This window comes from Neodiprion virginianus, chromosome 3 (genome assembly GCF_021901495.1).
Source record: "Neodiprion virginianus isolate iyNeoVirg1 chromosome 3, iyNeoVirg1.1, whole genome shotgun sequence".
Lineage (NCBI taxonomy): Eukaryota > Metazoa > Arthropoda > Insecta > Hymenoptera > Diprionidae > Neodiprion > Neodiprion virginianus.
The window spans coordinates 12,675,141-12,691,907 of record NC_060879.1 but is presented as its reverse complement, the minus strand read 5'-3'; the positions used below and the strand labels follow the sequence as shown (position 1 = coordinate 12,691,907).

Sequence of the window (16,767 nt, the reverse complement as noted above, 5' to 3'; positions counted from 1 at the left end):
TCTTCATTTTGATGAATATTTGCAATTTCGTTTTAAATAGTCTCGAATTGTAAGTGACTTCTTTCGTCGTGTAAAAGAAAAATAGCCGACTGTGGTGAATATATTCCGCGATCGCAGTTTTATCACTGTTTCTACGTCGTATTTCAAATCTAATTATGGGAGCGAGTTACAGACTGAACAGAGGTGACTCCCAGATAACACCTTCAAGTAAGGGGGGGGGGATTACGATAACTATGAAAATGTGTCAGTATTTAGTAAATTTGTGTGAAAAATATAAGGAATAGATATTTTTGAAGTTCGTCGTGTGGTATATTCAATATTAACTAATAAAAAAACTTGTTATCCGTAAAAGTTATCCAATCTGTCATTTTTCTCGGCAAAAATAAATGAGTGAATTCTTTTAAACTGTGAATGTGATTCGTATAAATACCGTAAAAAGTTATAAAAAATAAAAAATTGATAAAGTGATAGAATTTTCAGCGGAAAAATTTTATTTTGTCCAATTTTCCTTGGTCAATTAGGTAAAATCCATTGTTTAAATAAATTTTAAATGGAATATTTTGAGTATAACCAGAAGAGTCTCAAATTGCCTTCAAATAAAAAACAAACCATTAATATTGGATGCATACTTTTGGTCCTATCACTTTCACCAATTATGAAAATGTAATTTCGAGAAAAATCTGTCCATCGTAGATGTAGAGAATTTAGAGAAAAAACGTATCACTAAGAGAAGAAATAATAAAAAAAAAAATTACTGCTGTTTTATTGAGATTAAATGTAAACATACATAGGGGTATTTCACCCCCTTAACTTGATTTGCGAGAAAAACGCAAAAACCCATATGTATTGTTTTTTTTCATTCTTCAAAGTGCAATTGAATCCATCCAGATAGGTGCAATAGTTTTTTTGTTATAACGATTTTATGAATTTCAACCCTTATAACTTTTTTCCTATGCAACCCCCCGATATGAAACCAGTTGCATTTTTCATCGTTTATCATTAAGGTAATTATTCATTTGGGTGCATTCGATTATCTCAAGTGAAAATAGGTGAAACCTGAAAAGTACCCCTCGGAGGTCTCAACTTCAAAGGATAATTTCACCCCCTAGAAATGTTTTTCCGCCGATAAAAAAAATACGTGTCTCTTAGATTTTAATTTAGAATAACATATATAAATTTCATCAAAATCAAAGGATGTCAGCGGAAAGACTTTCCTTGTTAGTTCTTTAGCTATTACTATATTGCAAGCTTTTACGTATGGTATAACGCTGCGTTGGTGCGGTGGTGTAGGTGTAGGGTCGTTGCGCTGTAATTTTCCATTCTGCGTTGGCTTTGGTGTTGCGGCAGCAAGCCTCCCTTGGCCCCTCGGCTACCGTGCTTCTCGCCCGTTCTCTCTATGGGCGTTAAGACCCAGGCCGATTTTAGCAGCTATTTCCTAATATGGTAATTGCAATGCGTATGCGCTAGAGGTGACCCATGTTTCGTGGTGTACGTTAGTGCCGTGTGCATTTTCGGGGTCACGATGCGCTTAATTCTAGTCGTAGTTTACTTCGTAAATATTCTTACTATCCTGTTCGTTACAAAGTCTATATATTAAGATTGCCATATCGGTTACTTGTCGTTCTGTTAGTCTTATAACGTGTAAATATGTAAAGTTGCATATGTATTATAATTGATTACTGTCGTTATTCACCTGGAGTACAATAGCGATTGTTTATGAGACGTAGTTGCTATTTGCTTAACATTATTAGGATCGCGCTGCTGCGAATATTCTTAGCTGTTTGTGTTATAACTATCTTAACAGATTTAGGGTATTTAACAATTTGATAATTCGTAGTTTTAGAGCAGGTTTACATGTGTGCTTTCGTATATAATTCTCTTCTGTAATTATTAATTCTTATATTGATATAAATCGGCTTGGAAGCTACTAGAACGTTGTTCTTATGTTTGTTGGTTGCCTGTTACTGGGCGTTGCCACGTATGCATCTTTGAATTTATTGCGAGTTGATTTATCTTTAATCGTTTCGTCGTTAAGTTTCTTAATGTGTTTTCTAGATGGAGCTCTGTATGGCTCCCCATTGGAGATCTGCATTGCCTTCAAAACGCTGCGCGTGTTGCCTACAATACGGCGTTACGAAGGAAAATGTGATTCATGCTGGATAATTGGTATTCACGGTTTTAATTGTTTTGCAGTCTCTGGTTTTATGGATTATTGCAGCAGTTCATCTATCTTTACATCTTTACATTATGTCGGTTATACACGTATCTATGGTTTTACAGTCTTCTATACTCCAGGCTATATGGTATAGTGTAGCTCTCAGCTCCGAATGCGCTAATGGCATTGTTGAGTGTTATATAATAATTAGATATAATGGTGTTAGTTAATTATGGTGTGAATATGATAATGATATATAATAACATATAATAATATTATAGCTCTTTGTAGTGAGAAGATCTCGTAACATGGTTTTTAAGCCTTGGTTAGTGAATTTCATAGTTATTTCTATCTAGGGATATTCCAAACAGTTGGACAGTTGTTTTAATACCTCATGATTACAAGATTCTCGTACTTCAAGTTTGGTCGGATGTTACAGTTCTGGTGGTCATTTGTCATCATTTTTCCGAAAAAACAAATATTCGGACCCAGAAAATACCTTTTTCCTATGAAAGACAAGGCAAAGCTAATTTTTGCACTATTAATCATTGTAACAGTTGGAGAAATATCGAGTTAACCGTTATTTACTGTCTCTAGCGACAGGGTCATTCAAAATGATTGGTTAATTTCGTGCTATGGCGTAGCCACGAAAGCCTATGATTGACTGAGTCATTGGCGTAGACAGGAGAAAATACCCGTCGGTTGGGACAATTTCGGCCGATTCGGCCACGGTCTTACATACAGGCACGGAGTAGTAGGACTACTACTCCGTGCATACAGGCTGGAAACTTCAGTGGTGGGGGCTGATTGCTTAAGAAATAGCATTTAATTCCCGTTGGAGCCGCTAGAGGCGGAGCGGTAGAGTAAGGTTGTTTGGGAAAGAGATAGAAACCGGTCTATCATCTCTATTCGCTTTGAGCCGCCGCTTGGAGGGGAGCTGCGAAACGATCGCAGCGCGCGGGGTGGCGAGTAGTGAGTTGAGCCAGCGTGTGTTGTGATAGCATTTTGTATGAGAAACAATAGACGGTTTGTGGAATTACACTTGTTGTGCTGTTAACTGCAAAAATAACGGTAAAACTAGTGATTGTATATTTTACAACTTTCCAACTGCATCACATAAAATAGTTCAAAATAGGAAACAGCGTAGTTTCTGTGGATTTCCATCTATTAAGACCGATGAAGATTTATTAGATATTGCTGGAGTGAACTTCCAGAACTTTAATTTTTCATTATCTAAAACTGAAAACCCATCGGAAAGATCTACAATAACAAGAGAACAGAGGCTTTTAATTTTTTTAGTGAAAATAAAAACTGGATGACATTTTCAGCCATAGCAATTTTCTTTGGCTTACATCGGTCAACTATCTCCAAGATATTCTTTTCAACTTCACAATATTTGAGTTCGTCAACTGCAAATTTAGTGTTTTGGCCAAGTAGAGCTGCTGTACAGAAAACTATGCCGGAATGTTTTAAACCTCAGTACTCTAATACTCGGGTTATCATAGACTGCGCTGAATTCAAGATAGATGTTCCGTCAAGTGTTGACGACCGTATTTACTGTTACTCTCATTATAAGAAAGGTTTTACAGCAAAAGTACTGATTGGAATCACACCATCTGGGTTCATCTGATTCAAATCGGAAGTTGCTGGCGGTAGAAAAGGTGATTCCCAATTAACTATTGAATCGAATTTGGTAGATTCATTGGAAGATGGTGATGTGGTTTTAGCAGATAAAAGTTTTCCTGAAATCAGATCTATCATTGATGCAAGTGGTAAACAAGTATTTTTTATTATGCCACCATTTTTGGAAAAAAAATCAGAATTTTCGAAAGAAGAAACAGATCTGACTTACAACATCGCAAGAGTTCGAATTCATGTAGAAAGAATTATGCAACGACTTAAAACATATCAAATTTTGTATAAAATTCCAGAAAATTTGTTCTTTTGCATCAATAATATTATTTATGTTATCTGCGTCTTAGTAAATTTACAGCCACCAATTTTTTCTAATAAAACAAAAACTATCAAGTAGAATAATAAAAACCTTTATTCGTAAAAGGTAGTGGTTTTCATTGTGTATTTATTAATATTATATTGCTACATACTACTGAAGTTTCAACTCGTTATTATTTTCAACTTTTCGCTTCACTGTTACAATGGAAATATCACTTATTTGATAATATTTTGCTGATTTGGATATTTATCAGTATGCCTCTAATGTAAATTAACACGCCGGCTGTTTAGCTTTTGAAACCGCTAGGTAGCGGCACGAGCGAGGCTCACAGCGAATATCAAAGAGTATGGGATAGAGTGGAAGGTCCCATAAGATCCAATGTATAAAAGCGTACCTCGATTTTCAGCACGCTCTGGCGGCTCAGAGGAAAAGTAAAGTACCCCCACTACGATTTTGGCCCTCCCTTTAAACCGGGGAATGTAGACATATTCGGAATGTACGTGTACTATCGTTGACTGAAGAATTCTTAAAACTTCGCATAATAAATTTTTTACAATGAATTCTTCAGTCAACGCTGTTATTATAGAACCATCTCATATCTTCCTCCAAATCTGATAGCCTATAAATACGTTTGCGTAAACACAGAAACATAGAGTAAGCATCGTACATACACATTTCTTCTATGAATGTGGTGTGAATTTAGTATAAGATAAAATTAATGAAATAAATGGCAACAAATCAAACAAATTGTATCGAAATTATATATTTAGATAGTTAATCTTCATTACGTAATATCAAAAAATGTACTTATATTTAAAAAAAGTACACAATGATGTCACATCTTAATAAAAATTTATATCGGTACATAATACTGTATCGTAAATAACGGTTACTTAAAATGTGTCTCTTGTGTAAACATCTGTAGATCTTTTAACTGGGGTACCTATGTCGACCCAGACAATTTGAGAATATAAATGAATATGCTAACATATGACAAAAGGCTTATACAAAGAACTGAAAGGGTCAATTCATTGCCTTTGTCATATAGAACCATAAATGTTGGTGCGTTTGTATATTTTATTTCAATTCATTTTCAAGTTTTGTACAAATTCTCCACCTAAAAGCCCATGCTCTCGTCGGCACTGCAGATTGTTGCTTTAGCAGAAACATAGGACGTGTGCGTATTACCATGTGGTGTTACCATCTGGTACCGCTTCGGTCAACTACAGCGCTTCTGGAGGTTCAACGTTGAACTAAATTACAGACTTCTCGTGCATCAGAACGGGCTCCTGTCACCTGAAAATCGCCCGCACAAATCGTGCCATATTTACGGAAAACTGACTGGTGCTATAGGTTTTACCGGATTACGTGTGTGTTTTTGTACGTCGGTATCTCCCTGGCAAAAGTGAAAGAAATTCTGATATCGTACAAGCGGTGGATATTCAACAAGTCGCTAGCCCGATCGGCCATGTTTGACAAGACGTGATTTTATTGAGTTCATCATTATTTTTATTAGACGTTATCAGTGATCTGCGATAGTAGTGACTGAGATACAGACGTACAATTTTATTCAAGCTATGTTTGGAAAATTTTCCCAGTCAGATTCGTACCCCCGTTTTATCAGTATTTGTGCGGGCGATTTCCCCGCTTCTGACGTCACGAAATATATATAGGACATGCCATGTCAGCGGCACCTTAAAATGAGAACTGTGTGGCACTTGAAGGTTAGAAAGCCTTGTAGCCATCAAACGGAGTAACGAGAAGAACTTGAGAACTGTCAGTTAGTGTTTATAACCTCAGTAATACAATGTATGAAGCAATATAATGCTATGTTCTCCGTAATTTTATTCATTCATTAATAATCACCAATCTATCTTTTATTTACCAGTTTTTGAATAGCTTATAATCAACATATATCTCACCTGTAATTCGAAACGCATTTGGTTTATTGCAAACCCTGGTGATACTTCAACATGGATTATAATTTCATATTAATAATTGTTCAAGTAATAAATATGTACCAAACTTGGTTACGATAAAATGCCGACCGAAGAAAAGAAGAAAGCGCAAAGAACGGGTTCAAACCACGCGAGATTTCAATACATCTGTCATGTCGGTACGGTTGGCACTACTTCTCCCAGAAAATTGAGCTTAAGGTAGTACCATGATAAATCACTTTTCTTACAACATCTTTCAATTTTTGAATACACATAATTTGAAGTGTCCTTTATACGTAGGAATTTTTTTTAATAGTCCTTGCGGTACTAAATTTTGCAAGATTAGCGATCAAAGGTCGTACAATTTACATGTATTCCGTATCCCGACCGTAGTTAGAGTGAGCATTTTATTTAATAACAGCCACACTTTTCTTAGAATTTTTTTTAAAAACTGACAATTATTAATTGAGGATATAACAAATAATTTTTTTCAAAAAAAACATAAACAAGCCGTATTCATTTTTTTGTAAATAATTCTTAAAGTTTGTTGCTTTTAATGATTTTCAAACTTTCTCTCATAACCTGACCCGTGAGAAATAGTGACTTGGCAACGTTGCCCTACACGGGAAGTTTAAAATGCCACAAAGGCCCAACGAATTGAAATAAATGTCAGAACTTTGCGAATGTAGGTTACGGTACAGGTTTTAATCGCGAAGTCATTGTGTATTATTTTCAGTCTACAATTATAACTAACCTCAAATTGATTTCATAACAATACATTTCTCTACAACACATGCTTGAGGGGCAAGAGATACTGAGTTAGAATGCAACGTTGCCAAGTCAGACAAAAGACGCAATGGGAAAATTTTTATACTTCTGCGCATGCGAGAGGAGGCGCAAAGGTGTACTGTATCTCAACTACTTTTTACTTTAGTTATAATGTTTTATACGGGGGATATTTCTCTGGAAGTTGAGGACTGCTGCTATCACGGTACTACCTTAAAGTGGGATTTAGAAAATCTTTAAGTGGGAGGCACTCAAAGTTCATATAAACTCGGCTACTCGTCAGCTTTAATGGAGACGCACTTTAAGACCCCCCACTTAAAGCGTATGTGCAGACCAGGCATTATCGGTTCAAAGGAGATTGAATAAGATTTTCATGAAGACTAGAATAAAGTCTCCATGAAGATTTTGATGAAACAACCCAGAAGGTTAAGCATATTTGACACTGATATAATATATATATATAATATATATATCAGTGATATTTGATAGAATTTAGAGGTCGTGTTTGCGAACATTACCTTACGACAGTGCGAACTAGCGGTGGCGTTAAAAAACAAAAGACGCAGCGGAAGCGTATTTCCCCCACCACGCAAATTTCGATGAGTTTCAAGACCTATATATAACGGCGCTGTCGTCAATTTCCTGCACGTCAACGGAATCGTGTAGAACCTCCGTGAAGTTGGCCCCCCGAAGTTATTATTTTTAAATCTAATTAATGCAATTCGTTTGAGAATCGTTTGAGAGGGTTTGAGAGTAAAGAAAAATCGTTTGAGAGTTGGTAGTTTTTCCGGAAAATTGATTTTAATTTTGGGTGTGAAGTTGGCCCCCATATTTTCTATCTCCTCAAAAAATGGACTTAGACATTTAATTTTTTTTTTAATCTTTTGAGAATCGTTTGAGAGGATTTGAGAGTAGAAAAAAACTGTTAGAGAGTTAATATTTTAATTGATATTCCATAATTATTGAGTGATTGATTTCCCCATGATTTCCCCTAGTTTCCGAGCACTTCCGGCCTGCGCAATGGATATGCGCGGTGTACATGCGCAATGTATCCAAAATCAGCTGGAGGCTGGTCGTGAGTGTTTTGCGCCGAAGAAACTGGCGCTTCTGTTTCATCGTGTGTTCTCCAGTAACAAAATCAATTAATCCTTCAAAAAATTGAGCAACATTCCAACGAGAGCAATAATGTTCAAAGAGCGAAAGAACTTTTGGAATAAAGTCGTATAATAAATTTATCCAACGTTTTTTCAATGATCTTGCCAAACATCGTCGAGTTGTGAACAAATAATATCCTCGAAACTCGTATTTCTTCATCAATCTCGGTCGCTATAGCTGATTTCAGACGCACTGCGCAGACATGTTGCGCATATACAGTGCGCACACACACAATGCGCACACCGGAAGTGCTCTAATCCTAGGGGAAATCGCACATTGAATAATTATTTAATATCAATTGAATATTAACTCTCTAACAGTTTTTTTCTACTCTCAAATCCTCTCGAACGATTCTCAAACGATTAGAAAAAAAAATTAAACGTCTAAGTCCATTTTTTGAGGAGATAGAAAATATGGGGGCCAACTTCACACCCAAAATTAAAATCAATTTTCCGGAAAAACTACTAACTCTCAAACGATTTTTCTTTACTCTTTAACCCTCTCAAACGATTCTCAAACGAATTGCATTAATTAGATTCAAAAATAACAACTTCGGGGGGCCAACTTCACGGAGGTTCGTGTAGAACAGTTTCACTCTGGTGGAAACACAATTTTCCGCGTCGAGATACATGGACTTCGATATTTAGAGATATATGTATACGTCAAATCGTCAACGTCGACCAGAGTACTCGTTTAATGGTCGGACAGCAAAAATAGGTTATCAGTGGAGACAATTGAAGCAATTTTGATTTGTCAGTATAATTTTACACTTGCACTCAATTTTATAATTATGTGAAAGAAGAAAATGATACAATTAAGAAAGTAAAATCGACTTTCAAATATGACTGGGCTAAAAAGGATTATCCTTGCATCTTTTTTATTATTTTACGTGTTCATTTTATTAGATTGTTTAAACTTTATTGAGTTTTTATTATAGTATAATAATCGATCACCTACCCACTTTTTTCATGTTTTATTTTAATTATGACAACCTTGCTTATGTAGAATGCATATTAAGCAAATTCTATTTTATTTGGAAAATTTCAACAAAATTGCCGTTTATGAACACATATTCACATTTTATTTAAAATTATTCACTGTAAAAGTGATAACAAAAAATAACTTCGAAACACCTTGAGTAATCACATAAAAGTATACACATATACATTAATAATAAAACTAAAGGGATATTAGAGCTATTACGAGTCAAGTAAGATCACGCATAGCTGTAAATGCCAATGGGCATTAAACTGACACGGAATGCTAGGTAGGAACTCTTCCATTTTTGATCTAATGTATACATGTTTTAGTGCATCAAAAACTGGGAGACAAATATATTTTTTCATCTGCTAATAAACCGTTTAAAAGGGTGAAAATGACTCCCAAATGAATGAAACCAACATTAAAATGTTTCTATTCATTAACAAAACATTTCAGCGTTGGTTCTATTCAAATCCCTCAAGCATATGAAGAAATCACCTTGTTGGGTACCCATCTTCAAGGGTCGTTTTCACCCCTCCAAACAGTTTATTAGCAGATAAAATAATATAGGTGTCTTAGTTTTGATGCACTCCAACATATATGAACTAGATCAAAATCGTAGGGAAAAAGCTACCTAAGGTCCCTCGTGAGTACATCTAGCACAGTATGCCATCTCTCGGATCTTGCTTACTGGCTGTATGAGAGTGTCCAGCTAAATTCTATCAATTGAGCGCTATCTATCACGCATCGCTCCCACCTCAAGTCTCACGAGAACCCAACAGACAAATGAAGATTAAAAAATGAAACCTATCCGACCATCTGATTATGTTTAAGTGACAATAAAACGTGAGGTTGAATCGCATATAACATATAATTATAGTATATATTACAACAATTTCTTCCGAGTTAGTCACACTAATTAGTATAATACATATGTCATTGACATAGCTATGCAAATATTTATTTACAATCGAATAAATTGGTCTTGTAGTTATTTTACTTATTTGTTTATTTTGTATTATTTGGTTGTTCAATTTAAATAAATACAGAGCATCTGAAATTTTATTGCAAATAACGAAGGTTGTATTCATCACGTTAATTAATTAACAGCTAAATTTTGCAACCTCGAACTGACCGCATTAGCCACCTGAGCTTTATCAATGTCGGTTAATTTCACGCTGGAAATTTGCCCTAGTCTTGCGCAGGATTTTTTGTGCATGAACCAGTGTAGTCTTTGACATTCCCGATCGCAATATTGTACCGCTTTACACTTACTACATTTTTTCGTGGCTTTTTCTTCTCCGCAAGTAACACATACTTGAATATTATCGGAAAAACCTCGCTGCCCGTTAATTGCAGCAGATATAACTGATACAGCAGACGGCGGGTCTGTGCCTGCTAGAGTAGCTACCATCTGACGAAAGATTGTACTCTCTCTGAAAGGAAATTCTCTAACGGATTCTCTGAGAAAGGCTTCTTGATACTCTGAATTGCCATCATTTTTACTACTCTTTAAAAATTTTCTGACAAGCAGCTCAACAGGGTCAGATTTTTTTTCTTCACTGTCTTCACTGTTCCTCTCTTTGTTGGATTTCTCAGCTTTCATAGCTTCTTGACGCTTTTGGCATTTAGCTACTTCTGCTGTTACGCAACTGAGATAATGATACTTGAATGCCATCACTTCATTGGTTTCCATTCCTTGCCTCATTTGCTTATGTCGCATTACTTCTAGGACTTTTTGTATCTGAAGTTAGGATAAGAACAGTCACATTAATTGTTGTAAATGATGACAAGTTTCATTATGTAAGATACATACATTTGATATATTGAATGATTGAGATGAAAAAACGTTGAATGGTACATTAAAGGTATATGATACAGGTAACAATTGAAAGTGAGTATAGAAATTACACAATCTCTATTTTTAATGGCAAATTTTTTACTTTCTGTGAAGAATCCTTGATTATAAAAACTGCAAGGACCACTGTTCGATGAAAACTTAAACGTTTCATTGCCCATTCCAAAATTTTTAAACCTATATAAACAAGCAAATTTCTGATACATCTCAAGTCCTAAATGAAAAAAAGAAAATTATCATAAAATTGAAATACTTAATTTTTCCTTTCCACAATAGTTTAGAAATTGCTATTATATAATTTTAATCAACCATGGGATCATCTTATCTCTTCAGAGGTATATAATAACTAGCGAGTGCCAGGTACTGGCAAACCTTCTGATGATATAGGATGCATAATTTATTTCAGGTACCGAATCAAACATTCTTTCCTTGATTTGTGATACTTTGAAAATGATTGAGATATGAAAATTCTATGAAATTTCATCTTCAAGATGTGTTGGTAACATTCTTTCCAAATTGAAAACTAGAATTGTCATATTCAAAATGTATTTTTTTAAAATTCTGTTGAATATGGTAGAACCCCACTTAACTAGGGTTGGCTTAACTGTGGTCCCCTCTAGCGCCTCTGCATTTCGTGTGAGCAACCGAGTACACTCATACTGAACTATTTCGAACAGGAAGTTGGCAGTAATTCGATCTACTATTAGCATCTTCGACAAGTGAAACATGTAATAGAAGAAAACCAAAGAAGAAACCAACAAAATTTACTAAATATTAAAAAAAAAAGAGTAAAGTACATGTGTATATCATTAGGGTGCTTTTTTTTTGGACTATTTTTTTTTTTTCGGTCCCATCGTGAAATTTTGTTGGAAATACAACAAAAAAAATTCCCTGAAAGATTGAGCCCTTAATATTAATATTAAGTGCTCGCCCAAGGCATGTAAAGATTTCCCGCTTAAAATACACGTAAACTTTAATTTTTTTCTTTAAAACATCTACAGTTCAGAGGCATTCTATGGTGTAGTCTAGGACGTCAGTAGGTTTTCTTCGGAATGAAATGCTCTACAAAAGTGCTCATTGCGGTGAAGTCGTAACTCACACCGGCGAAGTCGTACGGGCCACCCAAACCCAATTTTTTCATGAAATTCTTGTCTTTTTGCCCGTATCTCGTAAATAACAAGAGCTAAAAAAAAAAATATTCAACAAATTTGTAGGACATTTAATTTCCTACAAAAAAGTTCCAGAAAACCAAATTGCTAACATCGATATTTATTGAGATATTGGGCTTTTAAGGTGAGGAAGTATGGAATTTTCATGAATTATTGAGTTAAATTGTCGAATTATTGATTGTCGAATATTTTTTTGTTTTGTAGCTCTTGTCATTACAATTACAATTCTTGTCATTACAATTACAAGAGCTACAAAACAAAAAAATATTCGACAATCAATAATTCGACAATTTAACTCAATAATTCATGAAAATTCCATACTTCCTCACCTTAAAAGCCCAATATCTCAATAAATATCGATGTTAGCAATTTGGTTTTCTGAAACTTTTTTGTAGAAAATTAAATTTCCTACAAATTTGTTATATATTTTTTTTTTTGTAGCTCTTGTTATTTACGAGATACGGGCAAAAAGACAAGAATTTCATGAAAAAATTGGGTTTGGGTGGCCCGTACGACTTCGCCGGTGTGAGTTACGACTTCACCGCAATGAGCACTTTTGTAGAGCATTTCATTCCGAAGAAAACCTACTGACGTCCTAGACTACACCATAGAATGCCTCTGAACTGTAGATGTTTTAAAGAAAAAAATTAAAGTTTACGTGTATTTTAAGCGGGAAATCTTTACATGCCTTGGGCGAGCACTTAATATTAATATTAAGGGCTCAATCTTTCAGGGAATTTTTTTTGTTGTATTTCCAACAAAATTTCACGATGGGACCGAAAAAAAAAAAATAGTCCAAAAAAAAAGCACCCTAGTATATCATATATCAAAGTATGGAAATAGCTTAATTATATGCCAATATATACACAGAATACCTAGTCATTAAATCATAGTTTTCATGCAATAATTAGGAATTATGTTGACTGTTCAGAATAAAAAATTAGTTGTAATTCAGATTCACTGTAAACAAATTACTTGTGATTCCACTTATCCGTAGATTCTTCAGTCCCGAGCAGCACAGTTAATTGGGATTCTACTGTATTTGCTTTTAGGTATTTTGCATAACTGAATCCAATTTTGAGCCATAACAGAATTGCTGCAATCGTCAAAGGTAATTTCTATGCAAATGACCGATATCCAAATTAAATGATATTATAGAATTAAATAGAATTTTTATAGACTCACAATTAAAGACAAAAATTGGAAAATTAGAGATTGTTGCAGACATGAGGTTTATATTGGAAAATAAATATCAGTAACCTGATGTGTAAAATACCAAAAAAAAAAAACTTTCCTTGATTAGTTTTAATAAGTTAGTATTGCAGTTTCATGAATTTAAGGAAGTTCGTTTTTATTTCGTATTTTGTTCAATCATTCACGAATTCTCAGTTCCTAAACCACTTGCTGTCAACAAAAGTTCAAAAGCTCGTGCCAACCAGAGATCTAGAATATAGCAAATTTCCGTACATTGTTCTTTCATATTCACCATGATTCGAATTCACAATCAGTTTCAGACTCACGAGAAATAAGGATTTTTTTCAATTTCGCTAAAACACAAATTCTTTGTGAAACAAGTTGCTCATACTTCATGGGCTGATTATGAGTCTATTTTTAGATAGAATAGGATTAAAAATAGAATAATGTGACATCACCTTATCTAAATTTTTCAAGAGCCCAGGACATCTTTGTAGATTTAGCGCCACTCTAACGGGATGAACGTTGACTTGCATAATGAATTTGTGAAAAGCATCAGCCAAATGCGGAGGTAGCATAGGTTCCATTTGAAGCCCTTGTGGCATTATGTATTGATCAATATCAGCCTTTGGTATGAAATTGTTTATCGTAGCCACACAGTTGTGGTTGCCAACGAACGCAGCCATTTGAGCTGGAGTTCGTCCCACACTATTGGTGACACTTAAACGAGCTCCATGGGACATCAGTAGATGACAAAGGTCTGCATTTCCACTGAGCGCAGCAAAATGTAAAGCTGTGTAAGCATGTTCATGCTGACAAGAATTCACATCAGCCCCCTGGAAATTTTTTCTAATTATTACTTGTATACTTACGCGATGATACGTGACAAAAAATTCAGCTAATTCAACTAGCAGGGATTTAGGGAACGCTAAGTAAAGAGTAAATTATCACTGAGATAACAAACTTATCATGTTCATGTCATCCATTAAACCTTCAATGGTTACAGTAACTCAATTTTTTTTCTGTGGTATCTGTCCACTTAATGTTACAAAGTATAATCTCATAAAACACATTAAATGATTCATGATGCTCGAACTAACAATAACTTTAACATCTCAACAACATAATATCCACTTAAATTCATGCATGGGGCCTAGGCTCCTTGGATGTCTAGATTCAGTGTCTTGCGGATTTTCATTTTACTACATAGTCAAATGTGAAATTATACATATGGTACATTAACACGTTGAGCGCCACGCGTATTTCTAAGACAATCCCGTTCAGGCCACGCGCGCCGCTGTCAGCCACCGATAAGTCTAGTGTCAGCCACCGATGGCTGACGCGGCCTAAACGGAAAGTCTAGTGTCAGCCACCGATGGCTGACATGGCGCTCAACGTGTTAAAAATCATATCTCAACAAAAGCAGTTATTGAAAAGCACTTTGGAATGATAATTGAGCAATTATTAAAATATATCAATACCATGGTCCAAAGTAGTTTTCATTTTGTTGTAAGGGTTTATTTTTATAATTATAACAGGCCTGTGTGCGAATTTAAAGCTTCATAGTCAGCATTACGACCTGAAGGTAAAGTAATGAACAGTATTTAATACTTCAGTTAAAGTGTACATTATAGGAAAATGGCAAATCAACTGAAAATATATAATAAACGATCCTCCTTAGCCACAAATTGAGATTTTTCCAATTCCTTGCCATCAAGTAAAACACATGTTTGATATCTAGTATATACAAATCCGATATCGCGTAGTCGTTTTAAATTAAATTTCCAAATTTTTTTTCAAAAAAATAACCAAGCATATTGTTCAAAATTTGTTGATAACTATGGAATATTAATGCCTGACAATGACTGAGTGAACAAACAAGTTTTTCCATAGATCAGCATAATTCCTGAACTCTATAAGTACCGACTTTTGATAGCCAAAAATGTTTTCAGTTTCCCCAGTCTACTGCTTCCCTGGATTACATCTGCTAAAGAGAAACTGAATAAGTAATGGAATGTAATAATTGAATCAGACCTGCTATTACTTACAGTTAATAGGTAGACTAAGCATTAGAGGGGCTCGGCTATAGGAATAAAAGAGAAAGGAGCAAATACGAACTAATATGCTGGCATGCAAAAAGAAAATAAATACCTAACCTACCTGATCTAGAAGCATCTGAACAATTTCCTTGTTTCCCTTATAGCAAGCATGCTGAAGTGGCGTCATACCATTCTCATCCACAAAGTCAATCTTATTTTTGTTTGCAACTAGCAATGATTTAAGCTCGGCAATCTCATTCTTGCTAATTTTTTTGAAAATATCCTTCTCCAAGTCCGTCAAGCTCCCCGTACTCAGCGCCATGTTGTTTTCGATAAGTTTGCTGGTTCGCGAACAATCACGATTATTTCAGTCACACGGATGGTGTATTCCGAAATATACTCGCAGTACTGCGAGTACTGGCAACCGCGTTCCGAAATCGCGCTACAGCTTACTGCCGCCAGTCAGTGACGTCATGAAATTTGTGACGTTGTTGACTGCGACCACTGATATATGCGGCTGGGACGTGAAGCAGTTGCAATCATGTTGCAGTAATTGAGAGATGGCCGTGTCCCCGGTGTAGCGTTCCGATTTTACTGCAACTGGCAACTTGAAGTAAAAACGGAACGCAGTTCGCAGTTGACTGCGGGTATGTTCCGATTTACACTGCGAGCACTGAAAGGTGTGACGTCAATTTAGTATACTGCGAAGCCGTTCCTTTATAGTTAGCTATACTGGTTACTGTTTAAAACGGAACGCAGTACAGTATACTGTGATCGACATTTTTTGGCGTTACTTTCATTTCATACATAATATTTGTTTCACACTGCAATAAACACAATTTCCTCAAATTTTCCATTTCTGTTTTTAACGACCGGTACTTTTAAATGACAATATTCAATAATAATAATTATCAATAGTGGAAGCTGTTAAATTTCTGAACGCTGTTGATCACCTGATCAACTGCTGAGAGCACCTTACCTCGAAAACACCAGTGTTCACAGTAGAAAAATGACGACGATTTATGACGTCGTATATTTCTCTAGGATACTGCGACTGTATACTGTCAGTCTATTGTAACATCCGACCGGAACGTCCGTATGTTTTATCGACTATTATTACTGCATGTTACTTTTATCAACTAACCAAACTCGAAGTACGAGAATCTTGTAACCATAAGAAATTAAAACAACTGTCTAACTATTTGGAATATCCCTAGATGAAAGTAACTATGAAATTCACTAACCAAGGCTTAAAAACCATGTTACGAGATCTTCGTACTACAGAGAGCTATGATATTATTATACGTTATTATACATCACTATCATATTAACACCATAATTAACTAACACGATTATATCCAATTATTATATAGCACTCGACAAGGCCATTTGTGCATTCGGAGCTGAGAGCTATACTATAAGCAACCTACGCTTTACCATATAGCCTGGAGTATAGAAGACTGTAAAACCATAGATAAATGTATAACCAACATAATGTAAAGATAGCACTGCTGCAATAACCCATTAAACCAGAGATTG

At 35.2% G+C, this 16,767-nt stretch overlaps 1 protein-coding gene across 1 annotated transcript; it reads right to left on the bottom strand.

Moving 5' to 3' along the window:
- Positions 1–9,285: 9,285 nt before the first annotated feature.
- On the bottom strand, positions 9,286–15,631 carry LOC124300318 (ankyrin repeat and MYND domain-containing protein 2). Its single transcript, XM_046754275.1, has 3 exons — positions 15,350–15,631; positions 13,648–14,025; positions 9,286–10,712 (listed from the first exon to the last, which is right to left on the bottom strand). Exons 1-3 carry the CDS (start codon positions 15,548–15,550, stop codon positions 10,068–10,070), a joined length of 1,224 nt encoding a protein of 407 aa, XP_046610231.1. The 5' UTR covers positions 15,551–15,631; the 3' UTR covers positions 9,286–10,067.
- Positions 15,632–16,767: the final 1,136 nt, after the last annotated feature.